Source organism: Aulonocara sp. 'chitande type north' Nkhata Bay, linkage group LG3, assembly GCF_057382095.1.
Source record: "Aulonocara sp. 'chitande type north' Nkhata Bay isolate Kocher_YH1m ecotype deep benthic linkage group LG3, A_spYH_male_GT1.1, whole genome shotgun sequence".
Taxonomy (NCBI): domain Eukaryota; kingdom Metazoa; phylum Chordata; class Actinopteri; order Cichliformes; family Cichlidae; genus Aulonocara; species Aulonocara sp. 'chitande type north' Nkhata Bay.
In genome coordinates this window covers 9,730,098-9,742,194 of record NC_141346.1, presented here as the reverse complement: position 1 = coordinate 9,742,194, position 12,097 = coordinate 9,730,098, and the positions used below count along the sequence as shown (strand labels likewise).

At 42.0% G+C, this 12,097-nt stretch overlaps 1 protein-coding gene across 1 annotated transcript; it reads left to right on the top strand.

The window, feature by feature from the left end:
- The first annotated feature begins 9,321 nt into the window (after positions 1 to 9,321).
- LOC147333865 (P2Y purinoceptor 14-like) lies at positions 9,322 to 12,097 on the top strand. The gene is made up of 3 exons (XM_086270905.1): positions 9,322 to 9,426; positions 9,552 to 9,811; positions 9,970 to 12,097. The coding sequence occupies exons 1-3, from the start codon at positions 9,322 to 9,324 to the stop codon at positions 10,580 to 10,582; spliced, it is 978 nt and encodes a 325-aa protein (XP_086127031.1). The 3' UTR covers positions 10,583 to 12,097.

The following is a 12,097-nucleotide window of genomic DNA, read 5'->3' as shown; positions in this document are numbered from 1 at the left end:
GAACCAGTGACTTCAACCAGTTAGTTGTGAAAATGTACATTTTAGATTTCAATTTTGTTTTACAAGTTGATAAAACCAGTGTCATGGACCTTTATCCTCGCAAACCACAAGTCAGAAATCAAAACAGAGCTAGAATCAACACAGAAACATTTCCACAGAGACGCATCAGTGTTTATGTTTCTAGTTTTCAGGAATGAGCTCAAAGGCTGATTTAGTATGAACTGAACCATTCTGTGGTCAAATTCAAATGTTGTTCATATGGTTCTGGCTCTTTGGCTCACATGATTTGGCTCACATGACCAATGGATGCCCTTTTTAACTGTATTTTAGATATACGATCTTGGATGGCAGAAAACTTTTTACAGCTTAACCAGGACAAGACTGAAGTTTTAATCGTCGGTCCCGAGGCTCAGAGAGAGAAACTCTTGTCTAAATTAGAGGCATTTTCACTATGTCCTTCGCTACAAGTGAAAAACCTGGGTGTTATTTTCGACTCTGAGCTTGGTTTTATCCCACATGTTAAAAACATGTAACCAAAATTGGATTTTATCATCTAAAAAATATAGCCAGAGTCCGCCCAATTCTCTCTCGGGCCAACACGGAGATGCTGATGCATGCTTTTATTACCAGTCTCATTGATTACTGTAATGCCCTGCTCTCTGGTCTTCCTAAGAAGAATATTTCAACTTTACAACTTTTGCAAAACTCAGCAGCTCGTGTGCTGACGAAGACCAGAGGGCGGGCCCACATTACACCGGTTTTAGAATCGCTGCACTGGCTCCCCGTGTGTTTCAGGATCGATTTTAAAGTTCTTTTATTGGTTTTTAAATGTCTTAATGGTCTTGGGCCTTCTTATCTCTCAGATCTGCTTTTACCATACGAACCCTCGCGGACCCTGAGGTCCTCTGGTACTGGCCTTTTGATTGTCCCTAAAGTCAGGACACATACTCACGGAGAGGCAGCTTTTCAGTGGTATGGTCCTCGTCTGTGGAACAGCCTGCCGAAGGAGCTCAGGGCCGCAGAGAATGTACATGTTTTTAAGAACAGGCTCAAGACCCACCTTTTTAATTTAGCTTTCAGCTAATGTTTATTTATTTTATGCTTATTTATTCTATCCTGTTATTCTATTATTAATTTAGGCTTTACCTAATATTTATTGATTTTATTCTTATTCATTTTTTAATCTTCTTACTCTATTTATATTTATATGTATATTGTATCCCGTTCTTATTTATTTTATCATTTTACCCTGTATATATCCTATTGTGTCATATCTCCAGTGTTTCCTCGGAGGGCGCTCTCTGCACCGGGGCTGTGATCGAACATGGCTGCTGGGTCTCTGGGGGTCCTCTCAGCCTGGCTGGGGGGCTCCTTTGCCTCCCTCCTGCTGTGTGCCCAGCCTGGAGGCTGCGGTCTGTTACCGGCTCCCGGTGCAGACGGCTCCCTGTTATAGTGTTTCCTCACTTGGCTCATGTGAACCCAGCCCAATTTTTACTCTTTAAGTGTGTGCGTGTGTGTATGTGTGTGGGGGGGTGGGGGATATGTGTGTATTCACATCATTTATGTTAATGAGAGTGTGGGGAGTGAGTTGGAGGGTGGGGTGGGCTGCTTTTAACTATGTAAAGCACTTTGTGCTACATTTTTTGTATGAAAAGTGCTTTATAAATAAACACTGATTGATTGATTGATGATTTAATGATTTAATATTTTTAGATTTAGATACAATTTAGTATTGCATTTTACATTGCTTAGTATGTTTGCGAATTTCTAGTTTATGTGCTTTTGTTTATTAGGTTACCTTTGTGCCTTTGTCTTCATCTATGTGTCCTTCGCTCCCTCTCTATCTGTGTGTCTTCTTTGCCCTTCAGCTCTTAGTCGTGTCCTATCTTTCTGTCTCCCTCTTTTGTTACCATGCTTCCCCTCCTTGTGTTTCATTCCTCTTCTCCCCTCTATGTCATGTGAATCCATGTCTGTTTCTTCAACGAACCCAGTGTCAAGCTGTGTGTCTTAGTCTGCGGCTCAGTGTGTTTCCTGTTTTATTTTGCACCCTGTGCTCAGCGGGTTCAGTTTTGCTTCCCTCTGTCTAGTCTACTGCTTGTGTTCCCCATCTGTTTCCATTTCCCTCCCTTCCCCCAATTTCAATGTAAAGAGGAACTTTTATCCTGTTCAGCAGTAATTTGTACAGTTCATAATGAAAATTAAACAAAAGACAATGACTGAATTCCTTTTGCTTATAAATAAATAAAACAAAAAAAAACATTTATAACCCATTTTCCTACTTTAGAGTTTTTCCACAAATATGTAAAAGGTGTGTTATGTAATGTAAAAATAAGTGTGTGCTTCATTTTTTTTTTTGGCTTAACCCTCTGGGGTCCAGGGTATAATTGGCCGTTTTTGACTACTTTTTATTTTACGTCTATATTTCACTTTTAAAATATCTTTTTCTTGCCTTGTTTGGTATCATTATTTTCAGCACAACCTCAAATATCTGAAATGAGAGTTATTTTTTCATTTTGGTTTACTAAATTTGCACAGGTGATCTAAATTCAGACAAAAAATTTAATATCCAAGTAGAAAAAGTTATATTTTTTACCGTAAAACCCACAAACATGTTTAACGAATCATTTTCATAACTTGAAATGCAAATAGAAATTGTACATTTCTAAAAATTATGCACAAGTTTTGCAAACAACAAAGTTATATGGTACTATTTACCTAAAAATGCAGCCAAGGCCTCGGGCGTTTTTTATGTAACCATTTAAATCTATTTACAGAACAATCAGGTGTGCTGCATCAAATAAGAAGGCACACAAATTATCTGTGCCAGTCCAAAAAATGTAGTTTGTGTTCAGTATAAGACAGAGGAGAACACCACAGGCCTAAACCCTGCAGGTCTGACAACAGGAGGTGCATCAGTCCAGTTTTCCATGTGGGAACAGCGTTTACACTGGAATCTGCCTTTGACGGCTTTTTTAGAGCAAATGTGAAATTCAGCCGTCTAACTGACACACAATACAAAACAATAACTACACAACATACTAACTACAGCCTCCAAACACGCTAAACGTCACTAATGTCTCACATATGAAAACTCGCTCTCTCTCTCTGTCTTTCTCTCGCCCGCTTTCCGTTGCGGGTGTCACTCCTAAAAACTTCCCTGTAATGATATCCACCATTACAGATATCTCCACCATTTGACCTTAGAACTGAAGAAGCTTCTCGGATGAGAGGTGAAACGTCTTCAAGTAACTTAAAGAAGTCCAGACGCTTTTCTTTGCAAGCTCCTTTGACAACGATGACCTGGATGACTGAGAACCTTCACAGACATATTCCCTGGAATACACTCTCACAGTCTGTTTTTAAAACCTAAAGAGAATTATGGATTTGATCAACTGGTCTCTGAATGCTATTGACACCCTTTTCTCAACGAGAAGTCTGGGCTTGGGAGAGCCCGAGTGCCCTGGAGGGACTTTCCCTGCCGGATACACGATGGACGGGTGGCAGAAACGGAGGGTCGTGTGCCTGGCGGGACTGTCGATCGAGGACACTGAAGATATCTACCTATTCGGAACCATGATAACAGGGTTCTTGCTGATCTGAGCTGGCTTGGCCCTGGCTTATCGGAGAATTAAGACAGCGGAACCGGCTGTTCAAACCCCCCCACCCCCCAAGGCTGCCTGCAAATCTCTTTTTTCTTTTACTACATCTTATTAATATTTTGCTCTTACTATTTTTTCTATTTATTTTTTATTATTTTTATTTTATTTTCAAATGAAAACCTGAAACCTAGTAAAGTAACTGAGTCAAAGTTCAAAGAATAAGTGTAGCAAACACATATCTATCTCGGAAATAACTTGTGACAGTTTAACATTGACGAGAAACAGGAAATACGTCAATGGGGAGAGCAACAGTGTGGTCATTGTTTATTTCCTGATCTACAGTGATACCATCACACCACGAGAACGACTAAAGCAACTTTTCCTTCTCACAAAAAGCTACAAAATCAGAGGTGAGTCTTGTTCATTTTTCATCCTCAAATCTTTTGTAATTCTCGTGATACAACAGACACTGAATAAAACCACTTTTAACCAGTCTTGACTGAAAGGACAAAATATTAAGGTGGATTCTGTGAGTGAACATTAAGTTAATCTGAATACATGCTGACAGATGTCTTACTGGCTGAGGCCCATGGTGTCCTGGCATCAGGTGAACTGATGAAAAACCTTGTGCTCAAACATGATGATATATTAGAAAATATACTGTGATTAGCACATCATTATATTCAGAAAATATTATCAGGAAGGCGTCAAATACCTTTTTCTAAGCATTATATTCAGCAGCAAGACTGTACGGTGCATTACATAGAAAACATCATTAGACAACTTTTGTTGTGAAATTAATTTAATTGAACTCAACAAAACACTCAGTAGGTTATTCAAAATTGCATCTACATAGCTTTTCAAAGCATACAACCTGTTTATCGGAACTAATCAGCAAGCTATGTGTGACTTTTCTGTGCGCCAATGTCAGTGATAGCAAACAGGAAATGCATCAGAGTTCATAGTAGCGCTGCAGTCACAGTGTGTTTTCTGATTTAAATTGATACCATAAAACCACAAAGACATAACGACTGAAGACACTTTTCATGCTCTCAGAAAAGTACAGAGAGATACTTCAAATACAGGTGAGTCCAGCTGGTTTCTCAGATTTACAGAAAAACACGCAAACTGACTGTGTGTGTTGTAACACATCCCGCATGATGTCACTCAGCAATCAAATCATTTTATTCAGAGCAACTGTGAGAGGAGACAAGATGTAGAAGTCCAAATTATTAATTCAGAAAAATATGGAGAAATAAAAAGTTAAAGATTGTTTGCAATGTAGAATATAGTGAAGGAGGACCGCATGCAGGGGTTAACACTGCACAAAAAGAAGGTTCTGGGTTCAAATCCAGTCTCATGTATTCATCAGGGGTAGGCAACCTTTCTGATGACGAGTGCCATTTAAAATTTCCTCAGAAGTCAATGTGCCATATGACTCCATTAGCAATAAATTTTCTTTGTCCTGGTCGTTGTGTTCTTAGGCAAGACACTTTACCCTACCGCCTGCTGGTGCTGGCCAGAGGGGCCGATGGCGCGATATGGCAGCCTCGCTTCTGTCAGTCTGTGGCTACAACTGCAGCTTGCCTCCACCAGTGTGTGAATGTGAGAGTGAATGAATAGTGTATTTGTAAAGCGCTTTGAGTGCCTTGAAAAGCGCTATATAAATGCAATCCATTATTATTATTATTATTAAATTTAATAACGCTCTATGTTAACAGTTACACACTATATAGAACCACTTCATAGAATTATATTTGTTCGCAGATGTTGGCAGCTATCAGCGAATAGTTATCAGCTATTTTGAAACAAAAAAAAAAGACACTTTTTATCCATAACAAGAACTCCATAAGTGCAAATGGATTGTACAACAGAAAATGCAAATGCTATTTATGGTCTCCTCACAACAATGATAAGAAAAATAAACTAGGCCAATATGGCATGTCTGTTAATACAGAGACACACATGCTAATATGATCTCTGGTCTCCCACTCAGAGACACAGGTCTCCGAGCGTCCAGCATTCAGACGGCTACCTGAGGACACTCATGTGAGAGAAAATCTGCTCACACAGATATTTAGAGCCAAATCCTGTCAATAAGGCCTCTGCAATGTTCTGAAGACAGTTAAACTTGTCAGGTAGTGATGTCCAGCAGGTGAAAATGCAGCTCCATGAACACACACAGCTGTGGATTCCAGCTGCTTCGATGTTACATTAACTGGTATTAACTCAGCCAGTTAATGTGAGACAAATCCAGCTGCTTATTAAAGATCTCTGGTTTGATCAGAAAATAAAACATTGGTCCATACACCTGAAAGTCCCAAAAATACATTGTGTCTCGAGTCTACGGATGTATCCGTGTATCTCCATGGTGCTGATGCTGTGCTGAGCGGAAAGCTCCTGAAGCTTTTGAAGTGTCGGAATGTGGAAAGCTAATAACGTCCCTCTTACCAGTAGGCTAAGTTATTTTTAGCCAATTATAAGTTGAATCTGGTAGTTGGGGTTGTTAACTAAGATACTGTCATTAAGAAGCGGCACAACTAATGTGTCTATGCGAGCTAATTTGCAATGTGCACCGCTGGCGCGGCCATTTACTTTTTAATGCACCCTCTCAGATTAATTCACTGCGTGTTGTGCCCAGGGCTGGACTGGGACACAAAATCGGCCCGGGCAATCGGACCGGCCCACCAGGTATTACAGCCATAGAGCCTTTGAATGAAAACAGATGCTGTTGTGACAGTGATGTACAGTCTTGTTGTTATATGTATGTTTTCTATACATTTTTTGTCAGATAAAACCTTTGGTTGTAATATTCAGATAATTATTTAATAAAAGCGAGATATTTTAAATGAGAATAAGAAAGTATTTCTTTGTGCCCCCCTCTCCCTGTTAATGCCCCACCTTCCCCCCTTGGCTAAACTTTGCTAGACACGCCCCTGCACAGTTACCAGCTGTCAGCTACATAGAAAAGGATCCTGGTGTTATTTGTCTCTCAGAAACAGCTCATAACTTCCCTTCAACTCATTCATGTCACCTAAAAGGTAAACCTGTTTCTCCATCACCTGTTCAGCTCTGATGATTCAGTAAGGACATCTCCTGGTTTCATCTTCATGTTTCCTTCTCACCAGATAACCAAACCGATATCATGACCAGCAGCTTTTACAGCTGTGGCTCCAGCAAACATTAACTGATACTAGAAAGTAATATTAAATAAATTCTTACAATGATCCTGATGATCCTCTAATCGCCTGAGCCAAGGTGTGGGTCCCGATCAGCCAGAGTTTCGGGTGAGTTCATTGTGAAACCTGGCCCCACCTTATCATGTAAATTCCTGAGGTCAGATGGCCCAGGATGTGAGTGGGCTCTCTGTCCAAAATGTGAACATTGGCATCCTCGAAAGAGTGTCCTTTATCCTTAAGATGCAGATGGACTGCTGAGTCTTGTCCTGTGGAGGTGGCTCTTCTGTGTTGTGCCATGCGCTTGTGAAGTGGCTGTTTGGTCTCTCCAATGTAGAGGTCTGGGCATTCCTCGCTGCACTGTGCAGCATACACCACATTGTTAAGTCTGTGTTTTGGCGTTTTGTCTTTCGGGTGAACCAGTTTCTGTCTGAGCGTTTTGCTGGGTCTGAAATGCACCGGGATGTCATGCTTGGAGAAAACTCTCCTGAGTTTTTCTGATACACCGGCTACATAGGGGATGACAATGTTGTTGCGTCTGTCCTTCTTATCCTCCCTCGCTGTTGTCTGGTCTTCTTTTCTGTGCCTCTTTGCTGACTTTAAGAACGCCCATTTAGGATAGCCGCACGTTTTGAGTGCTTCCTTTACATGTGTGTGTTCCTTCTGTTTTCCTTCAGGCTTAGAGGGAACATCCCTCTAAGCCTGAAGGAAAAAAGAAGGAACATGTAGGTGGAAAAATGCACCACTTAGACCAATCAAAAAATGATATGGCAACATGACATTTGGTTGTTTAGGAAAAGGGGGACATTTTAGGAGTGATGGAGAAAGAGAGTGAGAGAGAGAAAGAGCGAGTTTTGAGATATGAGAGATTTGTGACATTTAGCGTGTTTGGGGTGTGTAGTTAATGTGTTGTCTTGTTTAGTTAGTGTGTAGTGTTGTGGGTAGTTTTGTGTTGTGTGTCAGAACAATGAGGCAACTGCTGTCTCCAGGTAGAAACAGAAGTGATACACCTGCTGCTGTCAGACCTGCAGGTATCAGGCTGTGATGTTCTCCTTTACGTTCTCCTAAAATAGTTTGAAATGGTTATTTAAAAAGGGGTAAAAGGTAAATGGATGCAAATAACTTTGTTGTTTGCAAAACTTGTGCATAGGATTTTAAAATCGACAATTTATTTTTGCATTTAAAGTTTTGAAATATGATTTATTAAACATGTTTGTGGTTGTTACAGTAAAATTGTAACTTTTTTTGTTTTTTGTTTTTTGTCTGATTTTAGATCAATTGTGTTAATACAGTATGTCAAAATGAAAACATAACTGTAAATTCAGACACGTGAGGTTGTGCTGAAATGAATGATACCAAACAAGGCAAAGTAAATAGTTTTTAAAGGTGAAATATGGAGGGAAAATCAAAAGTAGTTAAAAAATGGCCAATTATACCCTGGGCCCGAGAGGGTTAAACATTTTTTTTAAAGTAATGCAATAGTTACTTTCCATCCATCCATCCATCCATCCATCTTCATCCGCTTTGTCCGGGGCCGGGTCGCGGGGGCAGCAGCCTAAGCAAAGAGGCCCAGACCTCCCTCTCCCCAGCCACCTCCTCCAGCTTATCCGGGGGAACACCAAGGCGTTCCCAGGCCAGCCGAGATATATAATCTCTCCAGCGTGTCCTGGGTCTGCCCCAGGGCCTCCTCCCAGTGGGACATGCCTGGAACACCTCACCCAGGAGGCGCCCAGGGGGCATCCTTGTCAGATGCCCGAACCACCTCAGCTGGCTCCTTTTGATGTGGAGCAGCAGCTGCTCTACTCTGAGCCCCTCCCGGATGGCCGAACTTCTCACCCTATCTCTAAGGGAGAGGCCAGCCACCCTTCGGAGGAAGCTCATTTCTGCCGCTTGTATCCGCGATCTCGTTCTTTCGGTCAGTCTTGGCAGCCGGGGGTCAGTCCGCCAGGGCCTCCGCTCCTGGCCGCCACCCGGCACACAATGCACCCGACCCCTATGGCGCCTCCTGCGGGTGGTGGGCCTGCGGGAGGATGGGCCCATGTCTCCTCTTCGGGCTGTGCCCGGCCGGATCCCATGGACTAAGGCCCGGCCACCAGACGCTCGCCCTCGGGCACCCTCCCCGGGCCTGGCTCCAGGGCGAGGCCCTGGTAACCCTATCCCGGGCAGGGTAAACTGTTCCCTCGGTGTCCTTTTCATAAGGGTCTTATGAATCGCTCTTTGTCTGGTCCCTCACCCAGGGCCAGTTACTTTCCAAGTAATTACTTTTAGAATCTTGTAACTCAGTTATAATGAATTACTTTTTAAAAGTAACTTGCCCAACACTGATCATGAGTGACTCCAAGGTTTCTTACTGGGGGTCAAAATTACTGTCTCAAAGACACATGTAGTTGATCTCAACACAATGTTTAAAATTGGTTTGACTTTGATTTATCTCGAACTAAGGGACCATGAAGGTTGATCCTTTCAAAGATTAAACTAGCATTTATAAACAGTTTGTTGCAAAGAGGTAGATCTCTGAAGTAGGTTTATTTTTCAGATCTGGAAGCATGGTTGACCCAAAATATGAGACTTCACCTTCCAACCAGACCTGTGATGCTGTCGACACATCTGCCAGCACTTTCTTTATGGTGGTCTACAGTCTGCTGTTTGTGGTAAGTGTCAAATCTTCAGACTGTGCTCTGTTATACACTGGTTGAAGTTTTCATAAACTGTTCATGTTGAGTCTGAAGGTGCATGTACCAAAGTCTTCTTTCCATCATCTCTGTGTCATGTTCAGGTGGGTCTACCTCTCAATGGCTTCGTCATAAAGTTCTACTGTTGTCAAGCTCAGCAGCAGGCATCGAGCAGCTTGAAGGTCTTCCTGAAAAACCTGACAGCTGCCGACTTTCTGCTCTGTCTCTCTCTGCCACTGCGCATCGGCCACTATAATAGCGGATCTATAATAATTTGGCAGCTCTACTGCAGCTTTGGAGCCTCTGCCTTCTACCTCAACATGTGTGCCAGCATCATATTCATGGGGTACATCGCTGCCAACAGGTAAGAAACTTTTACTGATTTCAGACTGCAGTTCATGATGGTGTTGTTGACTGCAAACCATGCACTCCTGATGAAAGCATGAATGATTTCTGAAGGTGTGACAGCACTGTGACTGATCAGTGAAGTTGTCTACTCCCCTCCTTCCTCTTCTTTCTCAGGTATCTGAAGATTGTTCATCCTTCACGAACTCGTGTCCTGCAGACAGTACGGACTGCCCGCATCATCTCGATGATCACCTGGACTTTTCTTGTGACTACAGGAATTATTTTCATTATCCTGTTTTTCATCACTCATAAATCTCTGCCTTCTAGTATCAGCCGCTGTGTTCTCATCTTTAGTCCACTGGTCACTGTGTCCTTCAAAATCATTCAGGCTTTGTGTGTCGTTACTTTCCTCGTGGTCTTCATATCCTTGGTCTTCTTCTACTACAGCACCTCCCGCAGGGTGTTGCAGGCACAGCAGAGGCAGCTGGCCTCCTCTGGCTCCGAGAAGCTCTTGAAGTCTCGCAGGAACATGTTGGTGCTGGTCAGCATCTTCTGTGTTTGTTTTGTCCCGTTTTACCTGGTTCGACTACCCTCAGTTTTTCTGTGGAGCAGCTGCTCTGTAGGTCCAGTGTTGTACTACCTGCAGGAGGTGACCACCATGGTTGCAACTTTCAATGTCTGTCTGGATCCTCTTGTTTACTTTTTCCTCTGTAAGACTTTTCATGCTCAGGTGAGAATGGCATTCAGGGGGACCAACATCCAACAAGCAAATGAGGAGAGTGAGTAGCAGCTGGACATTAAGGAGGATAGATAAGATGGCGGTGAACATCATATGATTAAAGATCAACTTGACTGGATAGCCCTAGTATGAAGATTTGACATCCAGTGAGGGTCCTGATTTGTCTTCTGTGAGATGAGCAGTTTAGAAGATTATCTCTAAGAGGTTCTAAGTCCAACCTGTGAATTGATTTGGGATTTTTTGTCTTTTTCATCTGCTCATTGTTGCTGTGTTAGATGGTTAATTTTAAGAATAATTCCTTTATGAAGTGAGAAACACAGAGTAAAAAGTTCCAGGCATCTCCAAAAACATTAGAGCACTTTTGCAAATGTAAGATAAGATAAGATAAGAGATAAGGTAAGAGATAAGATAAGATAAAACTTTATTAATCCCTCGGGTGGGTTCCTCTGGGAAATTCGGTTTCCAAAAGCACAGCACCGACAGAAGTTACAGAGTTACAGAATATTATACACACACACACACACACACACACACACACACACACACACACACACACACACACACACACACACACACATATAAATACAGAGACAAATATAAATAAAATATACGAAGGGGATCAATAGGATAAATAGGAATAAAAATAGTGAATTGCACATTTCAGGTATTGAGGTCTATTGCACCATTGACCATTAACAAAAGTATTGCACAGTGAAGTGAAGAGGCACTACAGCTTAGTTGTTCCCCCCTCCTTTATCCACCTGTTTCCCCTCCCTCTCCCCTCCAGAGAGGAGTTAAACAGTTTGATGGCGTGTGGGACAAAGGAGTTTTTAAGTCTGTTAGTTCTTGTCTTAGGGAGAAGCAACCTGTCACTGAACAGACTCTTCTGGTTGTTTATGGCCGTGTGCAGAGGATGCCCAGCATTGTTCATAATATGTGATGTCTTGATAAATCGAGCAGATAATTGAAGTTTACACAGCACCATTTTCGCATGAAAACATCTTAAAAGTTTATTTTGTGACCCAGAAAGAGTAATATTTCAAACTCCGCCACTGCCTTGTTTGGGTTTTGGACGAAATGCATTCTGGGATATTCCATTTCGTCATTTCGAGCTGATTGGAGACCAAAACAGCCAATCAGATTTTTTCGCATTCAATTCTGTGATTGGCTGGTTTTGTGGCACAAATATAACGGTGTACAGAAAGAGTTGAGCTCTTTGGGGGGAAACTCCCACAGGGTGTTAATCTGGGACTCGCCACCATTTGACACTTAGAACTGAAGAAGCTTCTCGGATGAGAGGTGAAACGTCTTAAAGCAACTTAAAGAAGTCCAGACACTTTTCTTTCCAAGCTCCTTGATCTACGATGACCTGGATGACTGAGAACCTTCACAGACTCATGCTGTGTCGATTTCTTCTGTTGTGCTCCCTAAAATCGCCATCCGTAGTTTCCCAGTGTTTTGTTATTAGTTTCCAGTTTCTAGATTTTGGTTCAGTTTTGTAACTGCTTTTTGTGTAATCTGTGCAATAAAACAGCCTCCTTCAGTTCATCCACGTGTTTTGAG

What these genes read in the sequence shown, in the direction of transcription:
- LOC147333865 (XM_086270905.1), top strand. Translation starts at nt 9,322, where the DNA reads ATGGTTGACCCAAAATATGAGACTTCACCTTCCAACCAGACCTGTGAT. An exon ending in TCTACAGTCTGCTGTTTGTG is followed by an intron (nt 9,427 to 9,551) that starts GTAAGTGTCAAA and finishes TGTCATGTTCAG; the next exon opens with GTGGGTCTACCTCTCAATGG. An exon ending in GGGTACATCGCTGCCAACAG is followed by an intron (nt 9,812 to 9,969) that starts GTAAGAAACTTT and finishes CTTCTTTCTCAG; the next exon opens with GTATCTGAAGATTGTTCATC.